Genomic DNA, 13,416 nt, shown 5'->3' with positions numbered 1-13,416 from the left:
ATTGCAGAAAATTGAACTGGTAAAACATGTATTTTCCTTTAAATATTTCTTAATGCATTGAACACTGTTTCACATTGTACTTATTGGTGGTCCATATTGCTAAATGGGGAATGGTGTGTTTGTCAAAAATTTCAGATATTTTATACTTTATAAGATATATAGATATAAGTGTACTGGTTAAAATAATGGTAATCTTATGATTCCTTAAAGGCAATTTATGCTCTGGTGATCACGAAGAGACCATGTGCTGCAGTTGACAGTAGGTTTATAACTGTTAACCAACCATATAGTGTATGAAAAGAATATGTCTGGTGTGAAAGGAATTTCAGATTTCATTGAAGACTGACTATAAAATGTGATAGATAGTTTTTGTTAAAATCAATGTGTTTATTATGTTTCTACTTGTTATGTTTATCCTTAATGACTAAGTGCTATTTTCTGCATTAATTATAAACTTAACAATAACAAAAAATAAACAAAATGGAATATTGTTCAGATAACTACAATACAGTCATGGAAATTTTAACAAATTCATGCATATTTTGAAGGTTAACAATTTACTGTTATTTATCCAACTAATACAGCCAAAATATGTATAATCTGTGCAATTATCAACTGATTTGATGTCTATTTTGGACTAATTATCATTTCAAATATACTGAAATTGTTAATAATTTAAGTGCCTTTCTTTGTTATACAAAGCTTGATGCCAGAAGCCATTCATTATTGGATTCTGCTGTAATTGGCTAATCCAAAATGGTCAAATCATCATTGATGCATTGTTGTTATGAATAACAAAAAAAAAAAAATAGGTCACAAATTTTACTTTTAATTTTTAATTTTTACTGATGACTTTAAAGAGAACATCTCTCAACCTTTAAATTCTTTATACCCCTTCCTAAATAACCCCACATGATTATCTTATTAAGTTATTTATCAAAGATGTAATAAATTTGAAATATCATTTTATTTAATTTTTGCTTTCTATTTAACCTGTGCTTTATTTATTGTGTTGTATAACCAAATTAGCTGTTAGATGTCAAATATTTTGAATTTTGTAGGAAAATTACTTATTTTTGCATGTTTATTCTTTCTCTTCTTATAATTATATCAATATAATGAAATGATGGGCCTTAATCTTGTATATAAATTTAATTAAGCAACATTAGCTTTGAAACAGAATAGCTTAATATTAAAATAGATAGTAACAACTTTGAAGAATAAAATTTAATATTTTCCATTATTTTTTTGTAAACAACTGAATTTCCAGAAATTTGATTGGATTATAGCAGAAAAATTGTATCTAGTCAGAGTTCTGTTGAGGAAAAATGTCTTAAAGTGTTTGTAAAGAGGTGTTCTTGATTTCTGTCTGATTATTAGAATGGTGGAAAGAGATGCTATCCGTTTTCCTAATGCAAATAAAACAATTTAATAAAGCTTTCCCTATAACTATCCCTTTATGCAGAAAAGTAGGACATAAAACTCCATTTGCATTTCAACAATTCCTGTAATGAAAAGGGGAAATAATATAAATCAGTGCTTCCAGAATATATTTCAGTTTTCAACACCATTAGAATAGAAACATACTTCCTGTTAGATATTGGTAATGATAAAATCAATGTAAATATGTTTTATTCTAAACCAATCTAAGGATACTCTAATATTGCTGTGATTGTATATAATTTTATATTCTTTCAAGATAATGCAATAAAATTATTAGAAGCTAACTTATATTTGTTTATCTACTTGTGAAGTGCCAATATGGTCGTTCAGATAGGATTGGACAGTCGATCAAGCTGTGCACGTATTGGATATCTGAAAAATAAATGTAGTGGTGTTGTTATCCTTTTAATTTTTGAGAGGCCCTTCATTAATCTGACAGACAAACCATTTTATTTATTAAGTATCTCATTTTATACTTTTAAAGGATTACGGGTAATTTTACGTAGTAAATATTCCGTTCCCAGTTAAAAAAAAAAGCGTGTGGATATCGGGGTTTCCGGATTATCGGCAACCGGATAAACGCGACTCCACTGTATTTCGTAATTTGAATTTCTTACCCAATAGAAAAATCAATTGTCAAGACTGAGATTCAATAGTGTCATATGCTTCCAAGCTTGCAAGGCTCTCAAATTCTACATAATATATTTTAGGTTAAAAACGTATAAAAATCATATCTTATGTATAGACTATATTTGTTGGAAAAGAAGTGGAGGTAACATACAATTTTTCCAGGTTTGCATTTTGCGTGTGTTTCAGTAAATTGTACTTTTAAATGTACAAATAAATATTGTAACCATTAATAACAGCTCATACAGGAGTTCAAGAAGACTTTTCACATCATTTTATTTTTTCAGTGGTCCCATTTAGTTAAACTGATTTTGAAGCACCATAGTTAACTGACTTATTATTAGATCATTATAGAAGAATAAATATGTCAGATATGATTTTATTTCTGATGTTATCAGCACTACAGGACATCGTTAATACCATCTGCTTCTTAAACTATTACACAGTTGCCTAGAAATGCCGAAAATGGCTGAGAATGAAGATATAACTGCTAATATGTTCTTGGATAATAGTGCCAGAATTGAGAGAAGAAGATAAGGCTTCTTCCTGTTTTGATGTCTAAGTTGGCCACTTTCGTAACTTAATATTGAGAGATATCATTGCCGTTGAACCCACTCCCTGATAAGACAGTGGTCCAATATTCCTATGTTTCTTTATTAAGGCAAATAGAAAGTCTACCTCACTGGTCGCCGGCTGAATTGAATAGGTTTGTTTCATGAGTTGCACCCCTTAGCCGGAAAACGCCTCTTCCATTGAATACACACCAGCGGTGTTTTATTCTATATATAAAAATCGTGTTGTCAAAGCTGTCGTTGTTCAGTTTTTTTTTTTGTTTTTTTTGTTGTCATTTCAGCATTATTTGATACAAATTGTCATTTCAGCTGTCTTTATTTAATCATTGTAATGTCAGCGTTTTATTCTCATCACCAGTAAAATCGGGCAATCATACGCACATGGATAAAGCATGACATTCTCTAGCAACGACCATAGATAATAATGAATATTTTTGGTTAAGGCCAGTTAGCTGTTTGCAACATCCTAAATAAATATGAACGCTTCACCGTCGTTTTCTCGGTTGGACACATACAACCAACCGTTAAACGACAATATTATGGTAGCAATGATAATGGTAAACGGTTAATGAACGGATCTTTTGACATTAAGTATCCGTTAGTTGTTATCATAGTAGATTATAATGATGCTTATTAAAACTATAAAAAACTATTAGTTAACCATTAACACTGTTATAAATCTACACAATAAAAGATGTCGCTAACTTTTTATTGTAGGCTACTAATGATGCTTTACCCTTCTCGGCAATTGTTTCTAAAAGACTGACTAAGGGGCCTCATGTAGAAATGCCACCCGGCTTTCTATAGGCTGTCCAGACTAAGAGTCCCTTGGCAATTGGATAAAAAAAAAATAAAAAATTCCCTCAGTGCACCGTGCTTTGCATTGCCCATCTTCTTTAGACCACTCTGGAGCAGAAACGTAGGAGGTAAAAACTATGCTAATTGATTTATTGAAACCTGGGGGATCAACAAGCTTCTTTGATAACTCTTCTGTGTGGTAATTGTAGCTAGCAATTAAGATCATTATCATCGTTCAGTAACATATGATCACACTGATCTGATGCCTTTTTAGTACTCAATGTTCAATCTTTTAAATTCCACAACGACAAAAACCAAAACTCTTTAAATTTAAGCCATACATTGTTAAAAGGGTTGTTAAAAATAACCTCCCTTCAGACCTTCAGAGAATGTGGCCTTTTTTTTGAAAATGTTGGCAAATCTAACACCAGAGTGTTCTGGCTCTATAGGACCATGGTGTATCATGTACAGTATAGTTTTTATCTTATCTTATCGTATTGAAGTGGCCTTGCTAATCTAAGTCCACTTAAGTCAAGCTAATGGTCTTTAATAACAATAAACTGACAATTCGTACGTTATTTTTAACCTAGTTCAACCCTAGGCTACAGGTGTGCTAAGATTGATTAGTTTTTACAAGTAGATTATTTAGTACAATACATTAAGATTATTTCATAAAGTAACACTTATTTCAACTTTAAGAATTTTTTATTAACATAGTATTATATTTCAACACATTGAAATTGAAAACACCAGAAACAATTAATCAGCATTGACAATAACGGGGGACTATGTAGTCATAGAAGATTTTTTATCCAGCCAGATTTAACCATACGAAACCGTGTAAAGATGCTACGACCGTTTTGTAATACCATAGCGCAAGGTATGGACTTGGTTGTGGATCGCAGAAGTAGGTAAAGGGAGTACAATAGGAGTACAAAGTATTCTCTCACCCCTCGACTCACAATGGCACCACCACTTGCGACATCTCCATGCTCACCCGACCTTGCACTTGTTTCAAAAGGTTTATAAACCCGAGCCAACTTAATGTAATGTCGTCATAGTCTGTACGCTATCAGAATATGTTAAAAATGTTAATGGCGGGTAAAAATAATTAGTTAATGAGAGATTAACTGCAGGCTGCTTGTTGGTTTATTAGAAAATAAAGTAAGGTAGACCTATTATTTGGAACCTGCTGGTACACTTGATCTACGCAGATAAACTGTTTGTTACTTCATTGGAAGAATCTGATTATGTCCTAAAGCTTATTAATTGAAATGAAATGAAAGAGGCGTCGTGCTGAATACGCAAAGTGAAGGCCTTCTATGTCTTAACGAACATGTTAAAAAGGATTATGCAGAATTCCTTATCATTCCGTTATTTGGTCCGTATGTAATAAAAGCTTAAGGGATCTGTCCTAGTAAAATTAAATCCTCTGTTTACAGTATCCTTTAAACAACAACAATAACACCGGCCCATGGTTTATTGTCACAGCCAAACGGCTTTTCCATGTCAGTCCCTCCAATCTCAATTAGTCGTTAAATGAAAATTTTGCATTACAAGTTAGATTGAATAAAAAGGTATACTATCAATTAGAATAGAGATGGAATACATAATTAATATTGTTATTACAACCTATATAGTCTGAAACTAACTTCACTAAAAGAATATAGTTTGATTCAGCTTCTTGGGCAATTTTTGGCATGGCCAAAACGACAAAAATGATGTGACAGGTTCTTCGATAGTTTGACATTTAACAAAAACAAGACCTATTAGTTTATCCGAGTGTACACCGCATGATGTTACTCGTCTTTATTTGCTCAATTGGGAATAAACGTGAGTATGCTAAGGGACTCATCTCTATTTCAGAGATAGATGATTAAATAATAGCTTGGCACACACTTTACACGCCTAGAGACATCAACAGTACCTTTTGGTCGATTTGTTGGATAACACTGAATGTCGGATTTGATTTCTGATAAATGAATACATACATTCTGTATATTTTATTTGCTGTTGTAGGGAACATTTACATATATAGTGAGACTTATTTTAGCGCGAGGTATTAGAGCGTTTACTAACCGTGGTTGGTGTTTCGGGCTAATTACGGTCTTGCCTCTTTAACTGACATACAAGATAACATAACAAATCATCGCTACAATTTCATATTAATATTTCACGGTAAAAGGTGGTATCAAATATATATTGATTGAACAATAAGTGTAGTGGTGTATTAAACGGAGTACAATGTTGTGATTTACTCATTGTGAAGTTTTCTTTTACATCAGTGTCATTGTCAAAGAGTACTAAATCAGGAAGCGCTTTTGGGTAAGTTGTTCTTGTATTATACATCAAGTTCTTGAGATCATATGTTATCGTGGCTTGGCATATTGGTCCTCCAAGAATATCTGGTACCATCTTGCAACTGAATTTGTGATTTTTGGAAAAGTTCACAATATATTGTTGATTTGTATATGTATAAAGAACAACATCCAAAAACATCCATAAAAGAAATGCTAAGTGATTTGTCATTCACACTATATACTCGATCACATTTTTCGTTACGCCATTATAAGAATAGTTTCTTTGATAAAAAATACATTCATTTGAATGTTTGTAGCACAGCAGGAAAGATTCTGTGAAATGTCTGAGACTTATAAAAACTTTAATATATTATATAACTTGTAAAAGCAAAGTACATTATTGCTAAGGTTCTGTGTTTCTACTGAGACGTATACAAAAGTATGGGTTAGGTGGATTGGCGATCCAAAGAATCCAGCAACGGATCCATAGCAACACTTTCATAGCACAAAATTACACCTGGATGTTTCACGGATTGCCAAATACAAGATTCCAATATTTGCTTGACAATATAACATGAGAAACTGAAGCCACCTGCGATGTTTCAGTCGCCAGATAAATCCAGCGATTGATCACCTTTTCCTAGATGCCTACATCTGCTAGCTGTCCAAAATCTATCAGATTCCTTTCGGTGCCAAAAGAGACATGAAGCAATTTTTTCAATCGACGTTTTGACTCTTAGAACTGTAACCTGTTTGATTCTTCCAAGGGTGCCAGAATTTGTATCGATGAATTGATCGTTAGAACTGTAATCCGTTGAAGCTTTTAATTTGTTGTTCTGGTGGGTAGAGCACCAGGAGAAAGCTATCATGTTAAGAGGGTATGTGGAGAACAAGATTTTAGATTGACAACCTGCAACTAAGCACTATCCACCATTGCCCCTTCAGATAAATAACTTGCCCCTCCGAACAATTACGTCTGGCTGCGGGCCTGTGCCATTTTCTTTTCAATTATATAATTATATTATTATGTTATATCGAGATTTTCGTATAGTTGTTCCTGATTCATGACCTATTGTTAATACTTTTTAGTCTTAATATTGAAACCTAATTCCATTTTCAAACCAACTGTTCTGGCGGATTTTAAAACTGAAATACGCCTTTATAGCACTTGATGAGATATTTGAAAACAGTAGGTAAATATCAAAAATGCTCTATAAGCCAAGTATAACAGCTGAATGTATATAGTTATATCAGGTTTTTATTAGTCTATTTAGCTAGACGATACCGAGATGTATCTGAACCACATCAAACGTTCATTAAGACTGGAATTCAAATCAAAGTAATCACTTGTTATTTATAGAACTACCATTTCTCTGATTCCTGCAGTCAAAATCTCAGTCCGAAACTTATATTGAGATTGTTTTAGAGCGTATGATAGAAGTTAATGGCGGATGACAACAGTTTGACCGCACCAAATTTCTATGAAACTTTCTGGAATTGCTGGTGACTACCAATCTAACATCACTGAGGACTATTAAAGTTGCACTGCACGGTTTCGCGGATGACATCATTCGTGGTAGCATAGAACAAATCAAATGGATATAATTTTCGGAAATCTTTTTTTCTGGAAAACGTTCGTTGAAAGTTCAACATCAGTAGTGTTTTGGTTTACAAGAGTGACAAATAAACAAAATACGGCTGCAGTGGTAGGTAGGAAGTTGTTAATTAGGTTTATGTTCTTCTCGAAAATAATTGAAATTCTGGCTCTAGCTATCCCATACCAGATGTTTTTGAGCATAATATACGATGTTGATACTTTGGTTGGAAACAACATTTAAATGTCTTGTTTTTTCGGTCAGAGAAGATGAATGATATGTAAATATACGATAGTAATAGTGTTAAAGGTATATAACCTTATAAATACAGTATACACCTATCCAGATAGTAAACCTTCAGATCCAGGGCAAAATCTCTCACAACACAGCCAGAGGAACGGCCAGTTATGAACTTCCGGTAAATTTGTCGATATGAGCTCATCTGTTCTGTCGTCACATACGTACGTCAAATCTCATCTTGAGAAATTAAATTGGGACTGTTTGTCACAGCCTGTAAATTGTACCATTTGGATCACAAAACTTTGTCGATGTCAGCCTTTCAGATCTGCATCACTGAAAGGGGATATATCTCGACCCAGATAACACAGAAATTATAAAAGAATGTTGCTAGATAATATTCAAAAAATATTACAAGTACCATATCCCTTTGATTTCTGAAGAAACATCATCTGTATGATGCTTAAATAAACAGCTGGTCAAAGGGAAAACATACATGTGCATTATTCAGGTTAATACCTAAATCCGTTTGACCTCCCGAATGTCTTTACGCTGTTTTTGTGATTGTAGCTATCTAAAACATGTCAGTAATATAGTTGTGGGAGGTTAACAAGAACTAGTATACGATGTTGATACATTGGTTAAAATAACATTTCTTTCATTATTTTGTTTTTACGGTAAGACAACTACAATCATATACATAAACCATAGTAATAGAGTTAAAGGATAAACATGTATTCATTTATTCGCACCGGACAGATCCACAGCATGGGAGTGCATGGAACCATAATTAAATTGGAAGCCCATAAGATTTACAGGAGACCAACCGGAGTCATACGATTGATTGAAACAATGTTATTGTTGGTGCAGATGTTAATGGTAAAAGAAATAAAAACTGATACTAAAATCGATATGAAAATTTTCCTTATCACTACACGAAAGGCAGATACATCACTCTAGATGTCAAATTCGCTCTATCCAGTCTATATTGAACTCTTCATAACTACCGATAATACATTATTCTCATTCTTCATGTCTCACTATTAATAAATTTCCATAAACTCAAAGACAATGTGATAATCAGATTTTCTAACGTCTGTATGTCTAATAGTGACACAGATTGTTTTTGCGGTATTCACATTCTCAAATTGTTTTCCATGTGTCCAATTATTCCAGGAATGTTTTACCAGATTATGCCGTCATGATAACATCCAAGCCAATTGGTTTAAGAGATAGGACGTCATCATCTGGTCAATCTATTACGTTCCTTGAATTACAGAAACCACTCTGGTCAAATAGGAATGAAAATGGTTTCATTAGACACTCTTTACAGCAGGGGTAATACTAAACAAATTTGTATGGTCATATTTCAGTTTTAGATAATCAAAATTGCTAAGTAAATAGACATGATTGCGAATGCCAAGCAACCGCGACATCTGTCGCCGACTTAATGGACTTGCACGTTTAAGAATTGGTATCATGTTTTGATAAAACAAGGTCTGGTGACCTTGAATAGATACTCCGGGAAAGATCAATGTCAAGAGATGTAGTCAAGGTAAAGCGGACAGGAAGGTTTCTTGTGAACATAAGTTGTTATCCTTGTAAAAAAAATATTTTGTATTTATTACCGGTTGGCAATAAACCACAATGTAATAGCATTGTAAATCGATGCTTAATTATTTTATGTAACTTACGTAACGTTTCAACCATACTAAATAGCACACGTTAGTCTACTATGCTGCTGTGATATATAGCTACCCAGGGTTCAAGCGTTCAAATTAGTGAGTCTCCGCGACTCCTACAAAATCAGTAATTCCATGTATAATACATGTATATCGATTATTATTAGTTTTAAGGCAAAGTAAATTAACTATATTATAAGTGATAAATTATGAATTTTGGTAGGTGTTTCGGATTGTAGCATACATTATTACATGTATTATTTAATGAGTATATTGTCATTGACATTTTTTTGGTCACATTCTATCATAATAACATTTAATATTAGTAGGGCATTTCATTTCCGGTTAATGTACTGCAGCCACCCAGTTCAGAGATCAACAAGCGACCATAGATGACTACGTGCTTGTTTAACCAACCACATGGCCTTCAGCTTCAGATGATCTAACCAATTTGAACTATTGAAAAACGTAACGGGTACATGGAATGTCATTCTTTCAAAGGGTATCTTCAGGGTCTAAATTCCTAGTTTAATAACGTTTATATTACGTATTGCGTTTCTTTCATGGTAATTGTCCTAGTTTTCTCCTGTGTAACTAAATGCTGATTGAGGTTTCAGAAAAAGACTAGAAAATACTTCATTTTGTTATACTCATTGTTGAAGTCACCAAGAGAAATGCTGTGATAAGACCATTAGTCTCGGTAATTAAAGATGGAACAAAGCAATTAACATTTCTGAAATTACCTTTTATCATTGTGTTAAGTCACGTCAAAAAAGTCTTTTAGTACTAAGAAGTAATCTCGGTCTAGAAATACGATTTACTTCTGTTTCTGTCAAATCGACATCTTTTATATAGTTAATTACGATTGTACGGTAATGTTACAACATTCATTAGAATAGGTTAATACAAATTGCTCGAAATCAGAAACATTTCTGAAATTACCTATTATCATTGTGTAAGTCATGTCAAAGAATTTTTCAATACCAATTTTCATGAGAAATAAACCTTACTTCCATAAGTTAAACCAGTGCTGGTATTCAATGAACATAAATAGCATATTCTAGAAATATTTTCACGTATGATTTTAATAATGAAAATTTTGCGTATCGCTCCTTTAAAATAGGCCTAATACTCGTTATTGTCTGTAAATTAGTTTTTTGTTTATATATAATATGATTTAAAAAACGGGTAACACAGACAGGTGATTATTCAAAGAAACATATATTATGTCTTATAATAATAATTTGACAGTGACAGATACTGACGCTTGTTTTATAGAAGCTGCAGAGTATCACAGTAGCCTTGTAGGCTGTAAGGAAAATGTAGTGATTATTTAAAACTCAACAAGATCTCCATTATACAAGAGCACCTATCTTATACCTATACGACATTATTAGGCACTTTTCTTGTATATATTTATCTATAAATGAAGTCCATTTACTTTATTCGAAACGAAAGCAGTCATAGTGTTAAAGCTTTTCTCTCGAGGACTCTGATTGGATGTATTCGCAATCCAATCGAATCGCAAACTTCTATAATACATGAAAAGTGCCTATTGATGTTCAAGTATTAGACCTTGACATTGTGAAGATGTAACAACAGAGACCATCTTACAAAGCCTAAATAATACCGGTCAGCAGTTAATTTCCGGCGAGTTAAACCATAACTGTTCCAGACTCCAATTTATTCTAAAACCTTGCCAATTCCAGCCACGTCATTATCTCCATTTTGATTTATAAATAACTCGTTATGATGATGACATTAGGAGAGAACTAAACTAGCAATTTACCATCCGACAATAAATACTTGCGAGGTTTATATCTGATGTATTGAACTCTATACAGAATACATTTTGTTCAAAGTAGTAATATGATATACTATACTAATCAACAGATTTTTACGACTTGATTTTATTGATACCCCGATTCCTCAAATCAACATTTCTAATATCGGAAAGCTGTCTTCAATCCTGAATAAATTCATTGTGAGATTTTTCTATAAGTCATAATCTTAAGGAAATGTTGACCGATTTTTAAATATCTAGATTCTTATTTTGACAAACATTTTAATGATTGATATATATAGATTGTTTGTTGGTTCAATAATTGACAGTGTGTATATTTTGACTTCGACAGAGAATAGCGAACAAAGATTTTCACGCTATATTATTATAATGCTGATCAAAAGTACGTTATAAATTTGATGCAGTAAAGCTTGCTCGACAAGGTATGTGACCACATAAAAATTTCCAATGACAAGCGGTTCTTGTGCTTGCAACAATAAATTCGAGCTCGTTTCAGTTGAAAAAGAAAGATGAGAGTACATGTTTTGTGTATCTCTATTGTAAATCGTTTTTATTTCAGGTATATTATTTTAGTGTGGATGTAACCATGAACTTAACAGATCCTTACAACCAACTGTTAAATACTACTTTAGAAGAGTACGAAAACGTTACCGATACGTCTGCGAACCAACATTATGTCGGATTCTGGATTACAAGAGTCATCATCAATGGAATATTTGGAATCATTCTGGAACTGTTTGGAATTATAGGAAATATCTTGTCAATAGTGGTATTAGTTCATTACAAACAAAAATCATCAACACCATTGTTACTTATGTTCTTGGCTGTGTTCGATTCCATTTACCTATTTTCAGAAATGTTTCTGGAACAATGGACGTTGTTAAGTAAAGCGCTGTTGATCAGTCCTGGTTACAGAACATTTATAGCACCCATATACATTGTGTCATTCCCTATATCCAAAATAGCCTTCACTGGAACAACGGTCATGACCTTGCTGATAACATTGGAGCGATTCATTGCAGTAGTTCATCCTCTCAGAGCTTCCAGGTTGTGTAACAAATCCGTTGCTTGGAAAGCAATATGTGTTGTGTTCCTTTGGGCCATCTTTTTCAATCTTCCAAGATGTCTGTCGTATACGTCAGATTATCAATGGAAAAATGAAACGAACACGACCAAATTAGCTATGGTTCGAACTGAATTGGGAAATAGTTGGTTTTACAATGACGTTTATCACGCGTGGATTATAGTGATTTTTGAATTTATACTTCCGTTTGTGGTGATAGCCATTTTAAATGTACAGGTATTGGCTTCTGTTCGAAAAAGTCGGGAATTAGCTACACAGCAGAATAAGAGTTCGAAAAAGCGCGAAGGTCGTCTGACTGCAATGGTGTTTACTGTAACAACTCTGTTTTTCGTTTGTGGTCTTTTCTATTCTACTGCCCAGATCTTAGTGAGACGAGTTGATAAATATAACGAAATTTCCGCAGCTCTAAATAATTATGTAGCAATCGCCGATACCTTAATGATTCTCAACTGTTCCATAAATTTTATACTCTATTGTGTTGTGGGACGAAAATTTCGCAGTATATTTGTAAGTTTGTTTTGTCGTCGGCACAGGAAAGAGAATTGCTACACCATTAAAACCACTAACCATACCAAAAGCACCTCCTATACAGACAGTGACGATAGAGAGCTACACGCTTTTAAGAAAAGGGCATACGAATGAAAAGTGAACCAGAAACCGAAACCAGATTGTTGTTCCATTAATATATTAGATTATGTCAATTTGTTACAATATTGTTATTATTAATTCAGTATTCATGGTCATTAATAACATGGTACTAGACTTTCATGTTGTACCTACCATACATTCTTTACAAATAGTTAGAGTTGCAAATGATCCAATCATCAAGCTTCGAGAACTATGACCCAATTTTAGTTAAAGCCAGTCAGTTAAAAGGCAATAAATCTTTTAATTTCTGAGAAAAATGTACAATTACATTCTTATTATTACTTTGTTTGTCATTCTAAATACCACAATCAACATGAGCTTTATGGTTTCCAATTACTCCTCTTACAGTAGCAGATTTGTTTCTGATCTTGAGGGCAAGAAAGGATGCGCATTATATTCCAAATTATACGGTAGACGTGAAACTAACAGAAATGGTTAATTGTCTATCTGATATTCAGATATTTGGGGATAAAGTTATCGAATTGACATCGAACCAGCGTTTCCTACACTGTAGACTACTTAGAAACAAGACAATAGTTTGTAAATCAACCATTTTTATTATTCAGAAAAACTGTGTGTTGTGTGAAGAGGAACACAAATGAATTACAATGACTTGACAGTATATA

At 33.1% G+C, this 13,416-nt stretch overlaps 1 protein-coding gene across 1 annotated transcript; it reads left to right on the top strand.

The window, feature by feature from the left end:
- Positions 1-8,340: 8,340 nt before the first annotated feature.
- On the top strand, positions 8,341-12,784 carry LOTGIDRAFT_159415 (hypothetical protein; the record flags this gene model as incomplete). The annotated part of the gene is made up of 2 exons (XM_009053732.1): positions 8,341-8,451; positions 11,618-12,784. The coding sequence occupies 2 exons, from the start codon at positions 8,341-8,343 to the stop codon at positions 12,782-12,784; spliced, it is 1,278 nt and encodes a 425-aa protein (XP_009051980.1).
- Positions 12,785-13,416: the final 632 nt, after the last annotated feature.

The sequence above is a fragment of the Lottia gigantea genome (genome assembly GCF_000327385.1).
Source record: "Lottia gigantea unplaced genomic scaffold LOTGIsca_20, whole genome shotgun sequence".
Lineage (NCBI taxonomy): Eukaryota > Metazoa > Mollusca > Gastropoda > Lottiidae > Lottia > Lottia gigantea.
The sequence above is the reverse complement of the archived record's forward strand: the minus strand, read 5'-3'. Positions and strand labels throughout refer to the sequence as shown.